Source organism: Capsicum annuum, chromosome 12 (assembly GCF_002878395.1).
Source record: "Capsicum annuum cultivar UCD-10X-F1 chromosome 12, UCD10Xv1.1, whole genome shotgun sequence".
NCBI classification, from domain to species: Eukaryota; Viridiplantae; Streptophyta; class Magnoliopsida; order Solanales; family Solanaceae; genus Capsicum; species Capsicum annuum.
This window is the reverse complement of record NC_061122.1, coordinates 47839993-47864505: the sequence shown is the minus strand read 5'-3', so window position 1 is coordinate 47864505 and position 24513 is coordinate 47839993. Positions and strand designations below refer to the sequence as shown.

The window sequence follows — 24513 nt, the reverse complement described above, 5'->3', positions numbered from 1 at the left end:
AGAAGGGTGGGGTAAGAAAAAAAAATTGAAACTTTTTTTAAAAATAAATTAAAAAATTTAAATTCTTTTTCGGGGAAAGGGGGCTAGTGTGGGGGGTGTTAGAATAGGTGGTAGGGATGGGGTGAGAAAAAAAAATTTAAGTATTTTTTTTGAAAAGAATTAAAATAATATTTTTTTTATTTTGGGGGAGAGGGAGGGGAGGGGTAGAGGGTGGACAGGGGGTGCGGTAAGAAAAAAACTTGAATTTTTTAAAAATTTAAAATATTTTTCTTAGGGGACGGGCTGGTAGGGGTAGGGTCGGGGTAGGGGATGAGGTAAGAAAAAATTGATATTTAAAAAAAATTAATATATATTTTTGGGATTAGGAATGGTAGAGATAGAGTAAGAAAAAAATTGGGTTTTTTTAAAAAAAAAAATTAAAAAAATAATTTTTTGGGGGGGGGGTGGAATGGTGGGGGTTGGTGACTTAACTCAAAATCGGGTCTTGTCGTATGGGTATCTCAAGCCCAACAAGGATCGAAGAGCGCCCCATTAACCCAACCTAAACATCACATCAATCCACAAGTGTTGGATGAACTCCGGATATAAAATAATATAGCAGAAACAAGACTACAATTATAGCTTAAGAAGCATCTAATCAATCCATTAATATCAACAACTAACCAACATACCCAAGTCTACAATCATCCACAATCATCCACAAAGCCTCTACAAAATCGGAGTCTACACTATGTCGGGACATGCTTCCAACAATAGCTAGAACCAAGTATGAAACAAGTCTATGACATAAGATAAATGACGATGAAATGTATGACTTCAGAAGAATGGAAGCTCACCACTTCAATGTCGACACATGATTCGCTCGAACACATGGTCACTGCGCAGGAAGAGAAGAAGAAACTCTGGCCCCTATATAGCATGGGGACATAGCTTCCGGAGATGGTTAGCAGTTGGAGCACTCGCATGTAACTCAAAAATAAGGATAAAATAGTGCAGTTATTCAAAACCAAGTCAAACCATTATATGCAACCATATTTATATTTATACGGGCATATATAAAGATACATATATAGGTATGTAACGTGCCAAATCGAGGAACAAGTCATGACATGGGTTCTTAAAGTACTCAATCATGAAACATGGAGTGAAGGACTCAAACCTTCCACCCTTATAGTTTAGAACATTGAACTTCTCTACATTAGGCAAGAGGACCCTAACCTTAAGTCATCCTATTTTATATGGCAAGTGGGCTCTAACCATAAACCGTCTTATATGGCAAGTGGACCCTAACCACAAGTCATCTTATATAGCAAGTGAACCTTAACCACAGGCCATCTTATATGGCAAGTGGACCCTAACCACAAGACGTCTTGTATAGCAAGTGGACCTTAACCACAAGTCGTCTTATATGACAAGTGGGCCCTAACCACAAGCCGTCTTGTATAGTAAGTGGACCTTAAGCACAAGCTGTCTCATATGGCAAGTGGACCTTAACCACAAGCTGTCATGACCATTACTAGTCGATAATTTGGACTCTAACCCTTTATCCATGCCTTAACATCCGTTTAATTCAACACATAAGGACTCTAACTTATTTAGATGATTCAAACTACCAAGGATAAAATTCAACATTACATATATAACCACACGCTCTTTATAAAACCATTTAACAACCAACCATTTAATTAGGCCAATGCATTAGTTCATACCACAATGCAAATCCATTTATGGTCATCAAGACCTTTACAAATCATCAAGACCTCCATTTGATAGGGAGCGTTTTCCCTCGAATGGGCCCCTACGCGGTGCGAATCTGGATTAGTCGGACTCCAATGCGGATACCGAACACCGGATAGAAAACAAAAAAAAACCTCCTTATACCAAACTTTAGTTCAAAACACAATTCAATTCCATGCTTAGGGACTCCAACCCCTTTAACCATCATACCACCAAAGTCATTAAATTAACTCATTACATGGCCATCAAGGCCTTTACATAGCCATTTACTAAGCACTCATACTCATTAAGTCAATGTCATATTCCGTTCATATTCATTAGACCAATATCATAGTTCAATACACCATTAACAAAAAACTAGTTATTTCTCTTAGACATTTTCACAAACACCTTAAGGGTATGCTTTTATCAAGATCAAAATCAAAGTAAGAATCATAAAATTTAGGGTTACTCATGATCCATTTGTTAAACCACATTCAAAAAGCACCCACATGTGCAAACCATCACCAAAATCGTGTACAAACATAAGTTTAAGCAAGAGTAAAAATGCCCATCACTATGCATTAAAACCCTCAACATTTGATTTCAAAACTACCATTTACAAGTCAAAATCAATGTTTAAAATACATGATATTTTGAGCTAACAATGAGGAAATAGATACATGCCTTATACAAGAATATTTACGAAAGAACTTGACACTTTTAGCCTTTAGAAGAACACTTCTTCAAATCCTAGCCTCCAATCTTCAAGAGTGAATTAGAGAGTGTATTTGGAATGTTTGGTCCACCAAATGAGTGTTAGCAGGGGATGCTATATAGTGAGGGGGCTTAAGGGTTTGGGATGGGAAATGTCCATAAAGCCCTCATCTTAAAAACTGGAAACTAAACCCTAGGAGGGTACGACTCCCACACCAAACTATACCCTAGGATATGAGTAGTACCCTAACTCGTACCCTAGGCCTTACCCTAGACCCCTAAATTATCCAGGATACGACTAAACATGCATAACTCGTAAATGGTACCCTGAACTGTACCTTGGACAGGTTCAACAAGGCTAAGCATATGGCAGCATACGACTAGACAACATACGATCTGTATCCTAACATATAACTTGAGAAAGGCTAAACCGTATCTTGGACAGTATGTAATTCACACTACACTGGCTAACATACGAGAGAGTAGGTCAAAGTCGTATCCTAGGGTACGACTAGTACCCTTGAGTCGTACCATGGACAGAATGTCCAAACCCCAAGAATTTTTGCAAGGGCCAAGGTTTGGGGTGTTTCGGTTGGGGGTAAGGGAGTGGATAGGGGGTGCGGTAAGAAGAAGTTTGAATTTTTTACAAAAAATAAATATGTTTTTGGAGGGGGGCCGGTAGGGTTAGGGGTCGAGGTAGGGGATTAGGTAAGAAAAAAATTTGAAATATTTAAATATATATATATATATATATATTAGGGATGGTGGGGGTGGGAGTGGCAGAGGATTGGGTGTCAGGGTAGAAATGGGTGATTTTAAAAGTTGTAAGAATATTTCAATTTAAAAGTGAGGTTGAAAGAGATTTGAAAAATGTTTTCCTTACTTTTTGAAAGGAAATCATTTTCCCTATATTTGAGGAAAATATGTTGATTTTAAAAATATTTTTCAAAGTATTAAGCCAACTAAACATGAGAAAATTGGAAGAAAATGTTTTCCTTCTTACCCAACACACTTCTAGTCTTCCTTTTTTCCATGTATAACATTTTTACCTATTTGCCCATCTATACCTCAAATAACTTTAAATAACTCTCCATGTTTATTTATCTTTCAACTTCTAATTTTTTTTTCTCTTTTTTTATTTTACTTTGATTTTTATTTTTATTTTCTCTTTTTAAAAATTATTCTCAACCTTTACGTTCCTTTCCTTGTCTCGTCGCAACTTCTATTTCTTTTTTTTCCTTTGGTTTTTATTTTTTTTGTTCTCATTTTTTCTTTTTAAAAATTTTTTCCTCAGTCATTAATTTTTGTTTTGTATTTTTTCTTCATTTTCTTCTTTTTTTCCAACCTCTTTTTCTTTTCTCCTCTCAACTCCTATTTTTTTCTTTTCTTTTTTCTTTTTTCTTCATTTTTTCCTCAACTTTTATTTTTTTTTCTTTAATTAATTTCAAAGAACAAGTTACGCCTCATGAGAAAAAATTGACATTATCGCATTGTATTTTGATTTATTAGATGTTCTATAAATCTTGCTTTGAAGGCAAGACTTAGTCTAAGTACTTGCAAAGAACAATTTACGTTCCATGGTAAGAGTTGATACTACTACATTGTGTTTTGATTTATGGAATGCTCTAATGCTCTATAACTTTTGCCTTGGGGGCAAAATTTAGCCCAAGAACCTCATGGGCAAGAGTTGACACTATCATATTGTATATTGATTTATGATATGTTCTATAAATGTTGCCTTAGAGACAGGACTTAGACCAAGGGTTTTAAAACAATAAACGGAAAAGGGCCAGAAATACACTTCAAGTATTGAAATTGGTTCAAAATACCCTCCATTAACCTATTGGGCTAGAAATACCCTTCAAGTATTGAAATTGGTTCAAAAATACCCCTCATCCACCTTTATGGCTCAAAAATACCCTTACAACTAACGATTTTTTAAAATTATAGTAATTATAAATTTTATCAAATACGTGGCAATTTTCTATTGATCGAAACTAAATTAATTAAAATGTTAAGCCCAATCCGGACTCAACTAAAACTACCCGATCCAAATCAATATCAATAATACATTAATCACAAGTAGTATATTAATTTTCTACTAAATCATATTATTCTATGTAAACTATATCATGTCAATTTGATACAAACACGACAATACTCCTAAAAAACCTGAACCTATCGTAAAAATGCTAACATAGAAAGCATATTTTCAATTAATATGTATCATTTATATTAATCTAGGCTAGATCACGTCAAATCAATTTGTGGTCAAATTAGTAGAATTGAATAATTATATGGAATATTATAACATATAGTATATTATGAGCTAAAATTTGATACATTGACATTATTGTTGCGTTGAATATCCCTACAAAATTAATCATAATTTTGATTGATGAATGGTGTGAAGTGTGTGGCATGAAGTGGTCTCGCACGAAAAATGCACTTGCTAGTGGTGGCAAGACAATTTGATGTATATAAACAAAAATAGTGACAACTATTTAGGAAAGAATGCAGCATTTTTTAATACAAACTAAATGTGTCACGTAAAATGAAATGAAAGAAGTAACAAGATAGTTTTGTCTAGTTTTGTCTAAGACGTGGCATAACCAAGAAGTCTCAATTATTTTTGCTAGCTAACACAAAAAAATATACATCACAAAGAAATATCAAATGAACATTATAATTAGGGGATAGAATTCTTCACAACATTACATTAGACTAGCAGATTATAAGTCAATGAAGTTCCTGCATTTGATAGCAAAAATTACTCATACTACCGGGTAGTTTTAGTTGGGGAAAATTTTGTACGATTTAGGTTGAGTAGTTTGAGTTGGATCCGGATTGAATTTAACATTTTAATTAATTTAGTTTCAACCAGTAGAAAGATGTCATGTATTTAATAAGATTTTTAATTATGATTTAGAAAAATCGTTAGTTACAATAGTATTTTTGACCATAAAGGTGGATGTAGGGATATTTTTGAATCAATTTCAATACTTGAAGGGTATTTCTGACTCTTTTTTAAATTTTTAATTATGATTTAAAAAATCGTTAGTGGAAAGGGTATTTTGAGCCATAAAGGTGGATGGGGGAATATTTTTGAATCAATTTTAATACTTGAAGGGTTTTTCTGACCTAATAGGTTAACAGAGGGTATTTTTGAACCAATTTCAATATGTGAAGGGTATTTCTGGCCCTTTTTCGAACAATAAATTATACCCCATGGGCAAAAACTGACACTACCACATTGTATTTTGATTTTTGAGATACTCTATAACTCTTGCCTTAGAGGCAAGACTTATAAGGCAAGAGTTAGCCCAAGGCCCTCCAAACAACAATTTACGCCCCATGGGCAAGAGTTAATGCTACCACATTATGTCTTGATTGATTTACAACTCTATAACTCTTATCTTAGAGGTAAGACTTAATTAGTCCAAGGACTTTCAAATAGAAAGTTATACCCCATGGACAAGAGTTGGCACTATCATAATGTATCTTAATTTATGAGATGTTCTATAAATCTTGCCTTAGAGGCAAGACTTATCCTGCCAAAGAACAAGTTATGCCCCATGGGCAAGAGTTAGCACTACCACATTGTGTCTTGATTTATGAAATGTTCTAACTCTTGTCTTAGAGGCAAGAATTAGCACATTGACTTTCAAATACGATGTTACACCCCATGGGAAAGAGTTGACACTACCACATGGTGTATTGATTTATGAGATGCTCTATAACTTTTGACTTAGAGGCAAAATTTAGTGCAGGAACTTTCAAACAATAAGTTATGTCTCATGAGTAAGTGTTGACACTACCACATTGTGTTTAGATTTATGAAATTTTCTACAATTGATCTTGTCTTAGAGGTAAGACTTAACTCAAGAACTTTCACGCCCTTAAGTTTACTTCGATACCATAAAAAGAAGATACCTTTTGCAAACTATTCAACTTTTTATTCATTAGCAAAGAATAATAGGAATTGGGCAAAAAGAAAAAAGAGAAGAAAAGAACGAGGAAAAAGAATAAAGATCGAGAAAAAGAAAACAAAAAAATAAAGGTTAAGAAAAAAATATAGGCTGGAAAAAACAAAAATGAGAGAAAAATAAAAATAAAGGTTGAGAAAAATAAAAATAAAAATAAAATGAGAAAAGAAAAAAATAAAGGTTGATACAAATTAATTTTAAAAAAGAGAGAAATACAAAATAAATAACGTTTGAGAAAATTAAGAAGGAAAAAAGAAAAAAGAACAAATAAAAGAAAATAAAGATTGAGAAAAATAAATTAAAATAAGAAAAAAAATTAAAATAAAGGAAAAAAAAAAAGTTGAGAGACAAATGAACATGCAAAGTATAAAAACATTTGATGTTAAAAAGGCAAAAAGATACTTGTCCTATACATAAAGGAAGAAGGCTAATTTTAAAAACTTTTTTATGGGGACATAAAAATAAAGTCACACACTGTCTGGATCATCCCATGTAATTTCCTATAACAGTGACGGTATTATATAGCTTTGGAAATTAATTTTACGTCAATTTGTTCATCATGGATACGGGATTACTATTTTATTTTATTTGTACAATAATACTTGTCCACTATTAACTAGACATACTTATCAAATATTGTTGATTATTTAATTTTTGTATAGTAAACTAATATGGTTGGATGAAAATAGTACATGGAGATTTGAACAGTCCATCAAAGTGACTATCCTGATTCCCTCTTTTTCCTTTAAAAGATGACTGGATATAAGATTTTAAATTTGGGCAAAGGACTCTATAGCATTTTTTAAAATAAATAACTTAAGTTTGATATCTTTTTAAAAAGTGGTCAGTCAGATATATATTACTTTCCTTTATAGTTATTTCCTAATTTGGATCATTTTAGCCCACCATAGTTTAGATATGGTCCATATATAATATTGATACAGTTCATATACGATAGGGGAAAGGACGTGGGTTGATCAATTTGAAAAAAATTGGCTCACAATTTGAAAATGTAGACAACTGTAACCAGTCGGGCAATTTATTTTCCTCTTTTGCCATTGACCCAATCGGCCACATGCAATTTCTATATCCAATTGATACACTTTTATATCATATTGCTATATTTTTATACTACATTAATTCACTTTTATACTACGTTGATACACTTTTATATCACGTTGATACAGTATATATACCACATAAATACACCTTTTACTGAGAAAATTCTCAAGTTCTTCCATTTCTTCTCTCTCTCCTAATTTTCATATCATTCCCACAAATATCAAGAGATCACAACAACTCATCAATGGTAGTTTTAGTCCTAATTCAAGAATTCACTGCGAAGCAGCAAGCTTGGAAGGAACAAAAACAGCTCCACCACAGATCAAAAAAAATAAAAAATCGATATGAAATGATTAATTTAACAACATGGTTGTTGTAGCAGGAATAACCAGGCAATATAGATGCAGAATTAGCTATAGTTCTTTCAAGCATATCACTAGCCTGCAAGTAAATCGCATCACTTTTACAAAGGTCCAGCATTGTTAACATTACTGGAACTCAAGGCACTATTAATATCCAAGATGAAACTTGATGTTATATCCAACGAGGTTTGTTACTTCTTCACCTTCCAACAATTAGATTATTGTGAAATTTAGTGCACTGATCAATAAAAACATAACCTTTTGAGTGTTGTAGTTGTTCTGCAATTGTCTAAGATCAAGTGGGAGGACAGGCATTATCGCATCAGAGGAAGAAGATGTATTTGTGGCAGTTGTACCAAATGGCTAGAAATGGGATTTTGAAATTCCTTAGCTATTTTATGTCTTTTTTTCAGCCAAGTGGCTATATATTTTCGTCCTTTCCTCTATACAATATTGATACAATTCTTAACTTGGGTCATTCGGCCCTTTTAAAAATATTTCATTTTGTTTTTGCTATAAACTTTTTGAAAAAGGACACTCTATAGCACTTTTTAAAACAAATAGCCCAAATTTGATATTTTTTAAAAAAGTGACCAGTCGGGTATACTATTTTCACTTTATAATCATTTTCTAATTTGAATTATTTTGGTTCACGTAGTTTAGATGTAATCCATATACAATACTGATACAGTGCATATACAATATTGATACAGTTTTCAACAAGGGCCATTCGGCCCTTTTAAAAATATTTTTTTTTTTTGGCTATAAATTTTTTAATTGATAAAATATTATGTTTTTTTTATTGTTTCGAACTAATAATTAAATATAATTATATCAAAACGATATAATTGTTATGTAGAATATGTATCTATATAAGATATATGAATCAAATATGTACATGTATAAATATATATAAAAAATATATAGAAAGTGTATAAAATTATATAATTGTTGTATAAAATATGTAAAAAAAAAAAAAAAGTACAATTATTGTATAAATTGTGTATCAAAACTGTATAATTTTTGTATGAAATATTTAGATGTATAGAAGGTGCGTAGAAACGGTATAGAATAGGCCAGCAAATTGAAATGGCTAAAAAGTAAAATTAAAATTCATGACCATTTTCATAAAAAAAAAAGTTTAATTTGAAGTGTTGTTTCTATCCTTCCCCCTTTAAATTTCCCTCAAATAGGGACAAGAAATGCAAGTTGTTCGCACAAAGATCAGGCACTGAAATTTTGCCCGATTGCTTTCCTAAAATTGGGACGTCTAGATTGAATACAAATTTAATTACTCCATCCATCTCATTTTACTAGTCCCAAATTTTTTAATTTAATTTTTTATTTTACTTATCATTTTTCATTAATCAAGACGAGAAATTTTTTTACCCTTAATATTAATTGTTTTTTCTTCAATTAAAACGAAAATATCAGTTAATAAGATTACTATGATAAAGTAATTAGATTATTATTTTTCTTAATCAATGTGCAGTGCCAAATTAAAACGAGTGTAAGGAACGAGGGGAGTACTATATTTACTAAAATGAAGATTCTGGATTGAAAACAAATTTGTTGGTTATTGCTAGCAATGGAGGTGATTGATGCTACATGCAGCGGTAGCTTATCATTCCAGACTGACAAGAGACCACAAATCGTACCCAGCCATCTGCCACTAAACAAGCTCGTTGCATGGACCTCACTTACACAAATTATTGTGGTTTAGGAACTATTGCACAATGAGCAAATTACCATAAAGCACTCACCACAATGCTCACCCAAAGGACAAGCTATGGAGAGGGTGTAGGTTTCTCAAGGGGTCCAAAAAAAAATCTAAAAAAGCAAGGATGCAGGAGTAGATGTGCTGGTCGGGAGATGGGACGTGGCTCAGAGGGTGGAACGGAAACAATGTGGAGGCGCTACTGAAACTCGAGGTGTGTTTAGCCATGAGAATCACTTTCTTCCAAAATATTATCACTCTGAAAATTGTAGTGCTTGGCCGTAAGTCGGCCATAAGAAGTCCACATAGTATTTGGAAAAGTGAAAACAAGTGAAACTTGTATTTACTTTTTTCACTTTCGATTCTCTCACAAAAAGTCAAAAACAACAATTTAAATTCATGGCCAAACACAACTCCAACTCCAAAATCTTAATTTTCATGGCCAAACACATACTTATTTTCACTCCTAAGAGATGTTCTCCAGAATTTTGCCCAATACCTAACACACAATAAATCAGATATATTAAGTGCAAATAAGCTGCCCAAAAAAGACCAAATGCACACAATGAGCTAAGCTGTGAAATCTGGATTCATAGGACCTAAGTGACATGGTTGATTAAAATGAGAATACTCTGTCAAAATTACAGAAGTTTCATCACAATAACACCTATAACCTCATCTGTCCAATTATACAGAACTCGGTATAAGTTCCAAGCTTGAATACAAAATCAGTTGCAGTTCCGCAATTACAATAAAGAAATCAACCATCTTAAGGCAATAACCTTTTAGCCTGTACCTTTGAACTTGGCATCATATTCATAAGGTTGCTGCACAACAGAAAAAATACAATCAGAAAAATCTAACTGCATTTTTTACTTAAAAGAAAAGCTCAATCAAAACGTAAACAAGAGCGTAAAACTGTCCAAAACTTGATATAACAGAATTATAACTCAATATGCCTTGGGTCCATCTTAGCTTATATTATATAGGGGACCAAGGGTGTGTGAAAAAAAAATGATTTACGTTCTATATGATGAACAAGTACGGATAAGTAAATTCATTCTTTCGGGACTCAGAAGAAAAAGTAAGCAGTCAAAATTAGCCCCAGAAGTTAATATCTCTTCTTCATTTGTTTAAACTACAATATCATTTCACAGCTACCTGTCATTACTGGACGCAAAATTCCACAACTAAGCAGAATGGGAACAAGCAGACACTTTAAGAAACAGACTAACAGTGTAGAATTTAACATTCCGCAACTCCCCCCACACCCAGAAAAAAGATGACAACGAACACATTCTATGAACCCGTTATGCATTCCAAGAAGAGGAAGCACATTGAGGACACGAAAATGCTCAGAGTACTTGGGCCTTTACCAAGAAGATGGCTGAAATCGATCTGCCAGCAAACCATCTCTTGTGCATAGCTTGTTGAGCACGAGATGCAGCTTCGACACTGTCAAACCGCAAATACACGTAACCAGAGGTATTCCTGCCAAAAGAAACATCTAGGGTCAAAAGCTGACGAAAATATCATCAATTTAACAAGTAACCAACCGGAAGAGCTGATTATTGGATCACAGTATTTGAGAAAGAGTTGTCCAACAGGAATGAAAAAACTAGCCACTTAATAATCAATATTCAACAATCAAATTTGAAACCTTATCATAAGGACCGGAACAGGCCATAAGTTAGTTAGACTGCCAAGCTAAAAATCTCTTTGGTCTTTCCCCTTTTTAATTAACAAAAAACATAAGTTTCTCGAAATCTTAGTAGGTAAAGAAAGACCAGATGCCAAAAAGAGAGAGGAAAATCATATCCAGAAATATAAACAAATTAAAGGATCTCCCAGGCAAAGAAATGAATCCACTTTTTACTATTTTAGAAGTCCAAAACAGCTAATTAAAAAAAAATTGACGCAACAAAAATCAACCACTTACTTGTCCACGTAAATATGCTTGACCCTTCCATACTTGGAGCATTCCTCCTTTACATCGTCTCTGATATCCAAATCAAATTCTGGATCCGTCTGCAGCACATACTTGAAAGATCAATATGTTGTGAAATAATAATCAGATATGAAATTCCACAGGGACACAAACCTCAGTTGCAGGATCAAACATGTTTTTTAATAACAAGCACTCGCTGGGAATTCCAATGGGTTCAGGAGCCATGGAAGCAATAAGTTGAGTTGGGAGCATATTTGGAAAAGCTGTAGCCCCACCCATTGGCATGGTCATTGCTGGCTGAGCTGCTCCATTAAGTGCAGGAACTCCAAGTGTACTCGCAACGCTGTAGAGGAAAATTTGACCATTAGATTTGCTCACAAATCATGCAACAGCCTACAGAAATACCACCCGCACCGCCATACCCCCCCCCCCCCCCCCCCCCCCCCCCCAAAAAAAAAAAAAAAAAAAAAAAAAAAAAAGGGATATGAGCAGTCCAATAGAGGGAGAAAGGTGGACGAACCCTGAAGCAACACCACTGCGATCCAATTTTGCCATAAGCATGGCCCTTGACTGAGCATTCAATGCCTGAAATTCAGAAAAAACGATTCAGACGGGTATGCATTTTACAATAGAGATGACAATGATATGCAACCTACAGTTTTCATTTGGCAGAATTCTCCAATCTCTGCTAAGTTTAGTATTGAGAATGGATTCATCAGATTTGTAATGTAACAGGCAACCATATGCAGAGCTACCAAAAGAAAAAGGAAGATAAAATATATATTTTCGACAATTCACAGAAAAAAGATGAATTCCATTTTCATATTATGAATGAAATTAGGCTCTAGCTTCCTAAGAAGCTTCAGAATGGATTAGTCTTAAAAAATATAAGTTCCATTACCTATAGTTAATACTTCCTAGAATGGATGAAATCAGATCACGGCTATTGAGCTGATTTGAGGATGGTTTAGCCAAAAGCAAGAAAATTATGCATCACTATCCGGAAAAGAGCATTCGATGTGTGTGTACTTGGACATGTTCCACACAAATTAATGTTGCAAAATTCTACAATGATAACATTAAAGAGATCATATACATGCACTTCCATTAGAGTTCTAGACTATTACACTAGAATTTAGAAGTAATGAAAGGAATACTAATATGATGATTGAAAAGTAAGTTTGGTGTAGCAAACATCACATCAATGTTGATGTAAAGATGTGGCACTTGCCCTAACTCAACCCCAAAGTTAAGGGTTGAACTCTCAAGAAGTTGTGGATATTGTATAAGATAGATTTATCTATGGGATGATGCTAAAGTCGCACTTTTTAAACATCCCTGGATGAAAAGAGCGTGTTGTAAGTAGTTCAGCAAGGGCAGTTCCTTTGAGAACAAAAAGATTACAGAAATAAATGATATATTATTTCCTAGAACATGTAAAAACAAGAACTAAAACTCGCATAGAATTCTGCTTTACAATGCTCAACACAAAATTAGAATTCCCCTAGGAGGAGGAGACATCACTCATTGAAAACAACATAAACCAGATGAATAAAGGAAGTTGAAGCAGACCTTCCTAAGCCTTGATAAAAGCTCCATGTTATATTCTATTTCAGTATTATGCTTAGGGTGTCTTCGTGGTTCGGTTTGGCTTCGTTTTCATCTAAACCAAACCCAAACCAAAGTCATTATTTTGCTTTGGTTTTGTGGTTTTTTCAGTTCATTTCCACATAAAACAAAAACTCATTTCATTATCCACGAGGATCTATAAATGCAAGTTCTCATGTCTATGTTTAGCAAGAATCGGACATATTGATCAAACATATTATCTGTTAGAAGCATGCATGTGTGCGTGTGTGTGTGATTTCACTATGAGACGTGACAGTTATTCACTTTGTAGAACAAAAACCTTACATCCATAAATGTTTTCTAACTTATCTAGCCTTAATGATTAAAACAATAAATAGATCACTTCCAAATAACTTCAATATAGAAGATCAGAATACTCGAGACCACGTATTTTCAAAAGAGAAAAGCATCTAAACAGCTTTTTGTGGTTAAAGATAAGTATCTTTACAAAAACAATTGTTCATGATCATAAATTAATATATTAATATATTTATTTAGTCAGTCTGGTTTGGTTTTCTAAAATACCAAACGAAACCCAGAAAAAAGGAAAACAGAAACAGAGAGAGACTAAAAGATAATGATGATGCAGCAAACTAGCACATCCTGAAATTGCTTTTCTCGGTCATGACTAACACAAACACATGGATGAACCTTTTACCACCTCCATCATACTCATAATTTATCAACAATCTAATCTGTGCTAGCAACTGGCAAGGTCCTTCAATATAATGATTTAAGAGCAAACTCACCAAGCCACCTCCTTCATCATCATCAAAATCTGCAGTTTTAGCCCCAGCATCTTGTACTCCAACATGTTCAGTAACAGATGAAACCTGCATTTAACCAAAATGGCCAGTCAAGGCTCAGTAATACTGCCATTAAACAGTATTCGGAGAAGAAAGGTCTACAGCAACTATATTTCATCACAAAAAGTTCAGTCTGTGAACATACCTTGATGGTGCGACCTGCAATCTCAAGCTTCCCGTTCAAACTTTGAGCTGCCTTTGCATGTTCAAGTTGAGCAAACTAAGATGAACCCAAATTGAAACATAAAAGGCGTTACTGAAGAAATAAAATAATGAAAGAGAATATACACTGGATAGAAATATTGAAGTTCACTAAATACTGACTTGGACAAACCCAAATCCTTTGCAATGTCCTGTTTCAGGATCTGTAGGCAATTGAACAAGCTCTACTGGCCCAAAAGCTTCAAAAATCTGGACATACCAGCAAAAGAATGCAATTAGAAAGAGAAAATAAAAACTTATTCAGAGATGGGTCTTATTGTAGCAAAGGACACTGGAAAAGTCAAATATACCTGCTGAAGAGCAACTTAGTGTATAGAAGAAATAAAGTTAAGGCAAACGCACATATCTACAATATATAAAATAGAGATACATACACCCATATCTGCATCTGCCTGAACATTATTTCCTCTATAACACCAATGGTTCTTCAGAATGTAATATTCTACAAGTCGAGATAGATGAGCATCGCAAAATATTGTATATTTAAACCTCCACCTTTATGTAATGTGACAAGTGAATATTCTAGTGCTTTGTTATTATACGCAGATAAAGAGATGCCAGTGTTCTTACCTGTCTAAGCTGTAACTCTGTCATGTTAAAATGAAGATTTCCTACATAAAGTTTTCTCTCTGAGGCAGCATTTGGCCCTGCCAAACCTGCTCCACCACCAGACGCGGTTGACTGAACAAGGTTCTTTTCAGCTTCAGAAGGTTTTACCATGACTGGTTGGCCAAAAAGCAAGCGACCAGATAAAGCAATTGCCATTGGCACAGACATAGCATCATAAAACTCAATGTACCTGTGCACAGATTCCAATAATTTATTAACACAACTGAAACTCAATGTACCTGCACAGATCCCTTGCTTTTTCTCGGTGCACCATGAGATTACTACTAGCATAGATGATTGGGTGGTATTAATAGAACATAGTGTTTTTGCGAGGTTTTCTACTTTTTGGTATACTCATTGTATACAGGCTAGATTTTGCCCTTCTATTATTAATATTATTACTTCATCTAAAAATACTGACAGGACCGAGAAGCATAAAGAAGTATCCTGGTTAGAGACGGAAACATCCAGAGACAGGACAGCTTTAGCAATGGTAGTACCAGCCCCTAGAACTCAACAAATAACCAATGACAACCAGATTAACCATGCTTGGAATTCCCAAAGAAAAGGATAAGGAGAGCTGCTCAAAAGACTTCTGAGACTTCCACAGAGCTAGATACATGTACCCCTGGATTGCACTGACATATCAGAAGTCCTCAGGTAAATACATTCGAAATTATATGGCTAAGCATCTAATTCAACAAGAAGAAGAAGCCCAGCGTATTACCACATAGTGGGGTCATAGTGGGGTCTGGGGAAGGTAAAATGTACGCAGTTCATACCACTACCTCCGAAGAAGTAGAAAGGCGCTAAGCATCTGATTCAGATCCCAAAAAATTTAAATACTCTCAGGACCAATTACTTACTTATATCTTACTATGTATACGATTGGTATATTATCTACAGACCATATCTCATAACTATAAACTTCAAATAATGCAATCTTGGGATTCAACTCAACCAAAATTCACAGTACTTGACAATCCAAATAATCCTCTTCTTTTCCTAAGTACACCAAATAACCCTTAATCCATTAATCGTAATGATTGATCAGGAATACTCCAATCATAATGATTTTCAAGGTAGTCCAAAACTGCATGTTTACAATGACAACTACACCTCAATACCAATTTGGGGTCAACATAGAATCCTCACTTTCCAATTCACTCTGCTTGGACCCATTTTATTCACAATCCGCAATCGTTCCTCACTTTCCAATTCACTCTGCTTGGACCCACTTTATTCATAATCCGCAATCGCTCTCCCAACCCATACTTGGGGAACTGGAAATGTCTTAGCTATCAGAAATTCATAGAACAACCAACCAAAAGGAAGATCTTTAAAAAGCAAAAAGTAATGAAAAACACAGTTTTTCCAAAGGCAGAGAGTAAAAGAGGCCACGCATAATTCAAAGAACAAATCAAGAATATGGTTTAATAGCAAAGCAACAACTTCATTAACCACCATAGTAGATTACACTTTAGTTTGCATTAGGAAGTGTAGCATGCTACAAGCAATCAAATATGGTTAGCATCTCCTTCAAAAAGGAGGAAAGCAGTACGGTAATCTTTGGGGACTTTTAGGAGTACTTAGCAAAGCAAGATGCAAATTTATTTACTTAAGAAAGAAATGAAGAAAAAATTACATGAAAAATGGTAGAACAGAGAATTTGAAGACATACCCAACTCCTTTAGATCGCCTAGAATTCCGGTCCATGATTAACCGCACATCCCTCACCTAGAAATGTATAAACGAATGTCAAAAAAATAGAAATCTTCACGATAAACTGAATTTAGAGGGCCTTTTGGTACACTCATACTATGTACACCACAAGACCTGCAATAGGCCATGCATAAAATCATCAGTTATAACCTGATCACTATATTGTTCATCCAATCAATTATAGAATCTTGAGACATGAGAATGTAATTAAGCTACCTGATACAGAAGGCAGAGAAGCAGTTACTGGAACAGCAAGGAGATGCATACAGCATGCACTAATAGTATACGGAAGTAGGGTCAAGCGAAGAACAGAAATCAATTTTTTGGTCCTAAACATGAAGTATCATATCAATTCTAGAGGACCACAAGAAAAAATTCTAGGACAAACGTAACCAGCAAACATTGATCATTAAACAATAAATCCTCCACCAACATAGTTCATTTACCATGACGCAGAAGGGGGACACCAAGTGAACTAACCTTTCCTGCTTGTGAGAAGAACTCATACACATCCCTTTCAGTTGCCTTCAGAGGCATCTATAAAAATTCAAACCAAATAAATCAATGAATGAAAGTAACAATCAGATAAACCACTTAGTTTGAAATGATTAAGTATGCGGACGAAAAAGACAGAAAAGACATTGAAACCATCTACCTGGTAGGCAAAAACAGTTCTCTGGTCTCTTTCTGGATCTGCTTCTGGTTCTACTTTTTCTTTCTTCTCCTTGAATCTCCTGTATAAATGACTCAGACCACAATATGAGAATATGTATGGCATAGATCACAGCAAGGAATTATTTTAAACACGACCTCATCAACCAGCTAGAGTTCATGCAGACCCTCGCTTTCCTATTTCACAAACTATAGAACATATTGAAGCAACTCAATATTTAAATCGCATTAACCTCAAGGTTAGCAAAGATCGAAAAAGTATGAGGATCTGGTTATAAAAGATAAATTGCAAATATAGGGCATGGATTTCCAATTCAAGTACTTCATGTAGCACATGCTACATAGAAGGTTTAACTACTATAAGCATCAAAGTTAAACAAAACTTGCATAAATACATAAACATGCTACAATTATACTATGACACGATGAATCATCATCCTATAAACACTCCCTCGTGTGCTACATTTCACCTCTTGAATTAGATCGAGTAGTCCTGCAGCAGGATAGATCATCAAGACAAGCCATTTCAAGAAAAATATGGATAGAAGTCAGCAAGATTCTATAGTTCTGGATAGGCTAGTTGAAAACGCAAACTTCATTTATCTACTTGTTTAGCTGAATATATAGCATTGCACTTCCTCATAAATGCTTGAGGACCCCAAATGAGTTTCATCTTTTGTACCTAAACAGGAAACAACTAGAATTCCAACATATTCCCAGCAAAAAAGATAACAAGTACAATTGGAGCAAATTCTAGAAGATAATTTGAACTTTTGAAGCATCTCCAAGTATAAACTTGAAGTTAAGAGTATGAATGCAGTATGTGTTGTGACATTTTTCGCTTCCCAGCACCAAAATTTTGAACTTTCCCCTGCTTTCACAAAAAGAATCACATATAGGGTTAATGTATTTTCGTCTTCGTACAGAAGAAAAGGTTGAAAAACTGATACAGCCTCACACCATATGCGTTGCCAACCTAGAAATTCAATACATCACTGGTCAACATCTCAAATCAGATTTTTAAAAGAAAAGTAACCTTAAATCCATCAATGCAGAAACATTAGAAGGATTCAAGAGTGAGCGAAAATCTCAAAGGCCAAAAGAAACTTAACAGACCTCATCATACTCAATATATGTGGGAATAAGCCATTTCTTCAATCAAGCCTTGAAAGGTTTCCGCATTGTTAGCCCATTAAGATGTGCAAACAATCCATCTACGATTTCAACCCAAGTCAGAATATTACATTCTTTGTGGATAACTGACACTCTTTTACGCACTTAGACCACTTTAAATAGTCCTCTCATTGAACCCACTAGAACTCAAAAACACTCAGCAGAGTGTATTCAAGCACGTACTTAAACTCAGTCATGACCTAAACCTCTGTTTTTTGGGTTACAACAGCAGTCAACATAGAAGTCTAGAAAAAAATTGATATAAATTTGAGAAATGAAGAAGATGAGATGCAAATACTGATCATTCTTTTTCACTTTCCTAGTGTGTTTCACCATATTAGCAGGCTACATAATTGCAGCAGTGTTATCAAAAGAAAAAAATATCTAAGGTCCTTTGAGGCTTTAAGCACAAAGTGCAAATAAAGTGTGGGTTTTAACGAAAAAGGTGCAAAGGGAGAAAAAGTACAAATATATGTGTCTAGTCCAAGACTGATAATTGAAAAAGAATAGCAACAAGGTGGAATATCAATTGTTTAGTGCCTCATTGTCGAGGGAAAGTATGCATTTGAACCTTCATAACGACACTAAAGGCGCACATTAAGCAGGCAAAGCACTCAAGCGATTTTTGAGCCGCACTTCGATAGCACTAAATAGCAGTTGCAAGCATATTGATGTACATTGGAAACTATTCTCCAATAACCACAACTTGAACTAATAATTATCATCGAAACACAAATCCAGTTTAAAATAAACTCAAATTTGTTAATTAAAAACAAACATAAGCAACAGATATAACACAAGACTAAAAATTTATTAACATGAGATAACAGCAAGTGTGTGTATATATATAACCTGCTTTCCCGTGATTCGTAGTCACGCTCGCTCTCTCTCAACACCTCCTTTTCCCTCTCTCGCTCAATCCTCGAGCGACTCCGGCTCCTCCTCGACCTCTCCCTCTCCCTGTCTCTGTCTCTGTCTTTCTCCTTCTCCCGCTCCTTATCTCTTTCTCTATCCCGGTCTCTACTCTTCCTATCCCCCCTATCTCTATCTCGCTCCTTCTCCTTCTCCCTCTCTTTCTCCCTCTTCTCTCTGTCCCGGTCACGGTCACGTTCACGGTCCCTGTCTTTCGAGCTCCTCTCTCTGTCTCTCTCCGATTCCCGGTCCCTACTCCGATGCCTCGACGACCTATCCCTATCCCTTTCCCTTTCCCTTTCCTTATCCCTGTCTCTCTCCTTGTCCTTCTCTCTTTCGCCGTCGCCGCGAGACTTTTTGCTGCTCCGGCGATCTCTATTCTCCTCCTCAGCGTAATCCTCGCTTACATCTCTCTCCTTTCGACGCTTCTCCTTCTCGGCGCTGCTGTTGTTATTCTCTTTGTCTTTGCTTTTTGCCGAAGTTCCGTTTGTCTCTTCCACTGTTTTCTCCAGATAATCGTACTCGTCGAAGTCCATTTTCCGGTGATGTACGGCCGATGGCTCGGTGTTCCTCCGGTGAAAGTAGTTGGTTGGTTGGGATTGACGGAACCCTAATTTAGGCTTCTTAGCGAAACTCGAGATTAGGGTTTGTGTGATTGGTTTGAAGGTGAGAGGTTATAGTTGTGCGTACTCTAGAAATACTTGTAGTTCGTACTTGATGGGAAGGCACCAATATAATTTTTTCTATTTCAAATTATTTGATCCAAATAAAATTGAAATAATCAATTATATTTTTAATTTATTAGTTTAATCTTATTTGCCTGGCATGTATAACATTAATTATTTAAAATTATATAATTTTATCTATTGTGTAAATTTTTAGTGAAGTATAGAAGTATTCTTCATACTTCAATATAATAATGTAAATATAAATATTATAACAATGTAAATATAAACATATATTTTAGTGTATGAACATATATATTTTACATGATCACTTTTGCATTTGTTATGTGACACCTCTTTCTCTTACTGCCAATGGCTAAGAGAGAGGCATTAATTTGAACCGTAAATGTGGAAAAGTTTGTTTTCTAAATTTTTTTTTGGTTTTAAAGTCAACTCTTTACAAAATCATTAATTACATTTTAATTACGTATTTAAAAATTTTAAAAAATTGATACTTCTTAAATTTTTCTTATTCTAGCGCTTTTATATTTGTTAACTAAACTGCACGTGTCTCACGCGTGTAACATGTGACTATTTAAACTTAAATGATTTTTTCTGTTGCAAAGATTTTTAATGAAATGTAAAAAGCTCTATTCACTTTTCAAAGATCATTCACATTTTAATATAATAATGTAAACATATATTTTAGAATAAGCACACAGATATATATATATATATCCACCAGAAGTTTCAAGTCATTGATCGATTATCACTTTTGCATTTATCATGTACCCTTTCCCTTGCTGTCAGATGCTAAAAAAGACGTATCAATTTAAAGCATATTTGCGTTATGATTTTTTTTTCTATATTTAAAATCTTTCCTTGGTTTAAAAGTCAAATCCTTACAAAATCATTGATTAAATTCTCATTACGTATTTAAAACTTTTAAAAATTTAGTATTTTCTTAAATGTTTCTTATTCTAACGCTTTTATTTATTTCTAGACTTTTCAAATCTTTTTAAAATCAAATTTCGTTAATTTAGATTCTTAAACTAATGAAAAAAAGTGGCAGTTGTCATTAATTCTGATGACTTTTAATAAGAAAAAATTTTACCATAAATATATTTAATTGATTTTCAACTCTTAAATATTACAAAAAATAATGAAAAGATGAGTTTTTCTAAAACAAATACTTTTAATGAAGGTCAAAAAGTTCAAACAATATTTCTAAGTCTCTTCACACTTTTAATATATTATTATTATTATTATTATTATTATTATTATTATTATTATTATTACTACTACTACTACTACTGTTGTTGTTGTTGTTGTTGTTGTTGTTATTGTTATAGATATAGATTATAGATACATAAAAAAAAATTATTGAAACTCAAATTCCACAAATGCAATATCCCCTTTTATATATTAAAAAATTTATTTGGTATCAACTATTGTAAGAATTTAAAAATATCAATGTTTTTAATATTTTTTATCGTATAATAAAGGGAATCTTTCAAAAATAGCAATAATTTGCTGTAAAACTCACTTTTCATATTCATATTTTACATAATTACCATTTATAGCCGTTGTATTCAGTTTATACCCATTGTATTCGGTTTTATCAATAGTCTGTATTCATATAAGATATAAATACAGTACATATTTAGTCGTTATGTTTGATTCACAGTTGTTGTATACACTTTTATTCAGTGGTCTGTATTCATAAAAAAAAATATATACACTACATATTTAGTCTCGTCAAAAACACCACCATTTTTTTTTCGTGTTTTCCTCATTTTTTCTTCTTCTTTTTTCTATTTTTTCCTTCTTCTTTTTTTTATTTTTTTGTTTTTGTTTTTTTCTTTTTTCTATCTCTAGCTTTTATTTTTCTTTCTTCTTTGGTTTTTTTTATATTTTTTTGTACTATTTTCTTTATTATTTTTTATTCTATTTTATATTTTTTGTATTTTCGAAAAATATGACTACTCAAGCACAAGTCATGGATGATAACATAAATACCACAATTTCATTGATACAACTGTATTTGTATTTGTAGTTTAAAGTTCGCGCTTTTATTTGGATTTCGTATTTGTATTTTATAATTCTCAGTTGTATTTGTATTTGTTAGTTCTCACCATCATTTATATTTTATATAATTCATACTTGTATTTTAAAGAACTGTTTTGTATGTATATTTTATAATTGATTGCATATTATGTTGGATTATATTTGTATTGTGGTTTTATTGTGTTTGTATATTTAGATTATATTTGTATTTGTATTTTATTTTTGTCGATGTCTTTTTATTTTTAAAGAATTATTTTGTATTTGTAAATTGATTGCACATTGTATTTAGCCATGATTATGAACAATCTATCATTTGTATACAAACAGGTAAATGCAATTGCATTTTCTTGATTTTAAAATATATAAATATGTAATGTATCATTTGATACAAATGTACCGTTTTGAATTTGTATGTCAAAATTATCATTCGTATTTGTAAATAAACAAACATCACTTGATACAAATACAATTACAAATAAATAAAACAAATCATGATTTTACAAATACAATATGTATTTGTATATATTGTATTTATATAAAAAATTTAAATTGTATTTATTTATATTAATAAATACAACTCGTATCAATAAATACAAACAAGTATTCATAGAAAGAAAATCAATCATTGGGCATCTCAGTGGATAAGGAGCTTAGAGGGCAGGTAGTGGAGGTTAAGAGAGTCAATGATAGGCTGATGACGATTAAGTTGGTCATTAGGGGGGTTTTGTTGCATGTGTGTAGTGTTTATGCACTATAGGTGGGCTTGGAAGAGGAGGTGAAAGCGAGATTTTAGGAGACTTTGGACGAGGTGGTGAGAAGCGTGCCTAGCTCGGAGAAAATTATCATAACAGGGGACTTCAATGGGCACATTGGGGTTTTACCGGGAGGTTATAACGATGTGCATAGAGGTTTTGGTTTCGACGATAGAAATGGCGAGGGGGCTGCTCTGTTGGATTTTACGAGGGCCTTTGGGCTGGTGGTAGTGAATTCGAGCTTTCCGAAGAAGGAGGATCGCCTGATTGCCTTCCGAAGCGCGTTGGCCAAGACTCAAATTGACTTTCTGCTACTTAAGAAAGGGGATAGAGTTTTATGTAAGGACTGTAAAGTCATTTCGAGTGAGCACCTTTCAACCCAGCACAGACTTTTGGTGATGGACTTAATTATCAAGAAGAGCAGAAAGAGTAGGGCCGGTGAGGGTCGACCCAGAATTAAGAGGGATAACTTGACGTCAATTAGTGTATGGAAAATAGGAGATAAGGTGGCGAAATTGAGGGTGAGGAGTGTAAGAGGGACGTGGATGATGTATGGGATAAGGTTGCCAACTGCATTACGGAGACGGCTAGAGAGGTGTTGCAAAGACAACAACGTTTAAGAGCTTGTATGCGGGGTTAGAGAAGAAAGATGGAGAAAAGATATTGTATAGGCTGGCTAAGGCTAGGGAGTGGAAGGGTCGTGACCTCGATCAAGTAAAGTGCATTAAGAGGGAGGATGACAGAGTTTTGGTGGAGGATGTTCACATTAAGAAGCGGTGGCAGGAGTATTTTCATAGACTTTTGAACGAAAAGGGGGATAGAGTGTAAGACCCCGCAAAGTTCCCTCGTCGTTAGAGCTTTCAAAACGAGTCACATGGAGCCTAACACTTAGAACTTTACCTAAGTGTTCAACATTTAGTTTATTTTGAACCTTCAAACTTCGGAGAATTAATTCATGAACTTTACGACATCCGTTTTATGATTTTCGAGTTGTGTTACGATCGAGCAAGCTCATAGTACATATCGGATGAGTTTCAGAATTTTTCAGAACGCATAAGGCCGCGTTTGGATTTCAAACCAGTAGCAAAAATGCTACTTTTGCCCAGTTTTCAGCATTTCAGGGTCAACTTCCAACAATCATAACTTTATGTATTTAACGAACTGGGTGAGCTACTATATATCAAATGAAAGCTCTTTGAGTCTTCTTTCCAATGAAATTAGTTTCATACAATTTTATCATCGGAGTAAAAGTTATGATCAATTTACTTCAGCATATCAAACCAGTGACTGAGGGACAAATGTGACTTTATTTATTTCCTTAGGGGCATTTTAGTCATTTACCATCCCCTAATCATGCTTTAAAATGGGATTCAGCTTACATTGGACCGAAATTTGGTTATTTATCTGAAAATTCTCAAGAACCAAACACATGAGCTTCAACCAAGAATTCAGGATCTCTAAAAATTCAACCGCAGGAATTCAAAAATAATTTAGGAATCTTAATTCCCAAGTTGAGATCTTCAAGAAGCACCTATTATTTTACGAGTAGAGTTCCGGAATCGCAAGTTCATCCAAAGTCACAAATTTGAGGTATGTGGGGTTTGAACAAGAATAATCCTTCCGGTCTTGTGCCCAAAACTTGATTTTTATAAAGATTACGTAAATTTTTATGTTGAAGTTTATACCAATTTATCTTATTTTGAGTTTATGTAATTATCCATGAATTGAATATTTGAAGGCATTATATTTTATCTTGATATGATTTGAGTTGAGATA

The 24513-nt window shown here is 34.0% G+C and overlaps 1 protein-coding gene across 1 annotated transcript; it reads right to left on the bottom strand.

Moving 5' to 3' along the window:
* Positions 1-10155: 10155 nt before the first annotated feature.
* Positions 10156-19978, bottom strand: LOC107850415 (RNA-binding protein 39). The gene is made up of 13 exons (XM_016694915.2): positions 19194-19978; positions 17152-17230; positions 16977-17033; positions 16456-16511; positions 14736-14964; positions 14268-14354; positions 14089-14163; positions 13887-13970; positions 12029-12093; positions 11662-11851; positions 11500-11588; positions 10937-11051; positions 10156-10387 (listed from the first exon to the last, which is right to left on the bottom strand). Exons 1-13 carry the CDS (start codon positions 19787-19789, stop codon positions 10346-10348), a joined length of 1764 nt encoding a protein of 587 aa, XP_016550401.1. The 5' UTR covers positions 19790-19978; the 3' UTR covers positions 10156-10345.
* Between the last annotated feature and the right edge of the window lie 4535 nt (positions 19979-24513).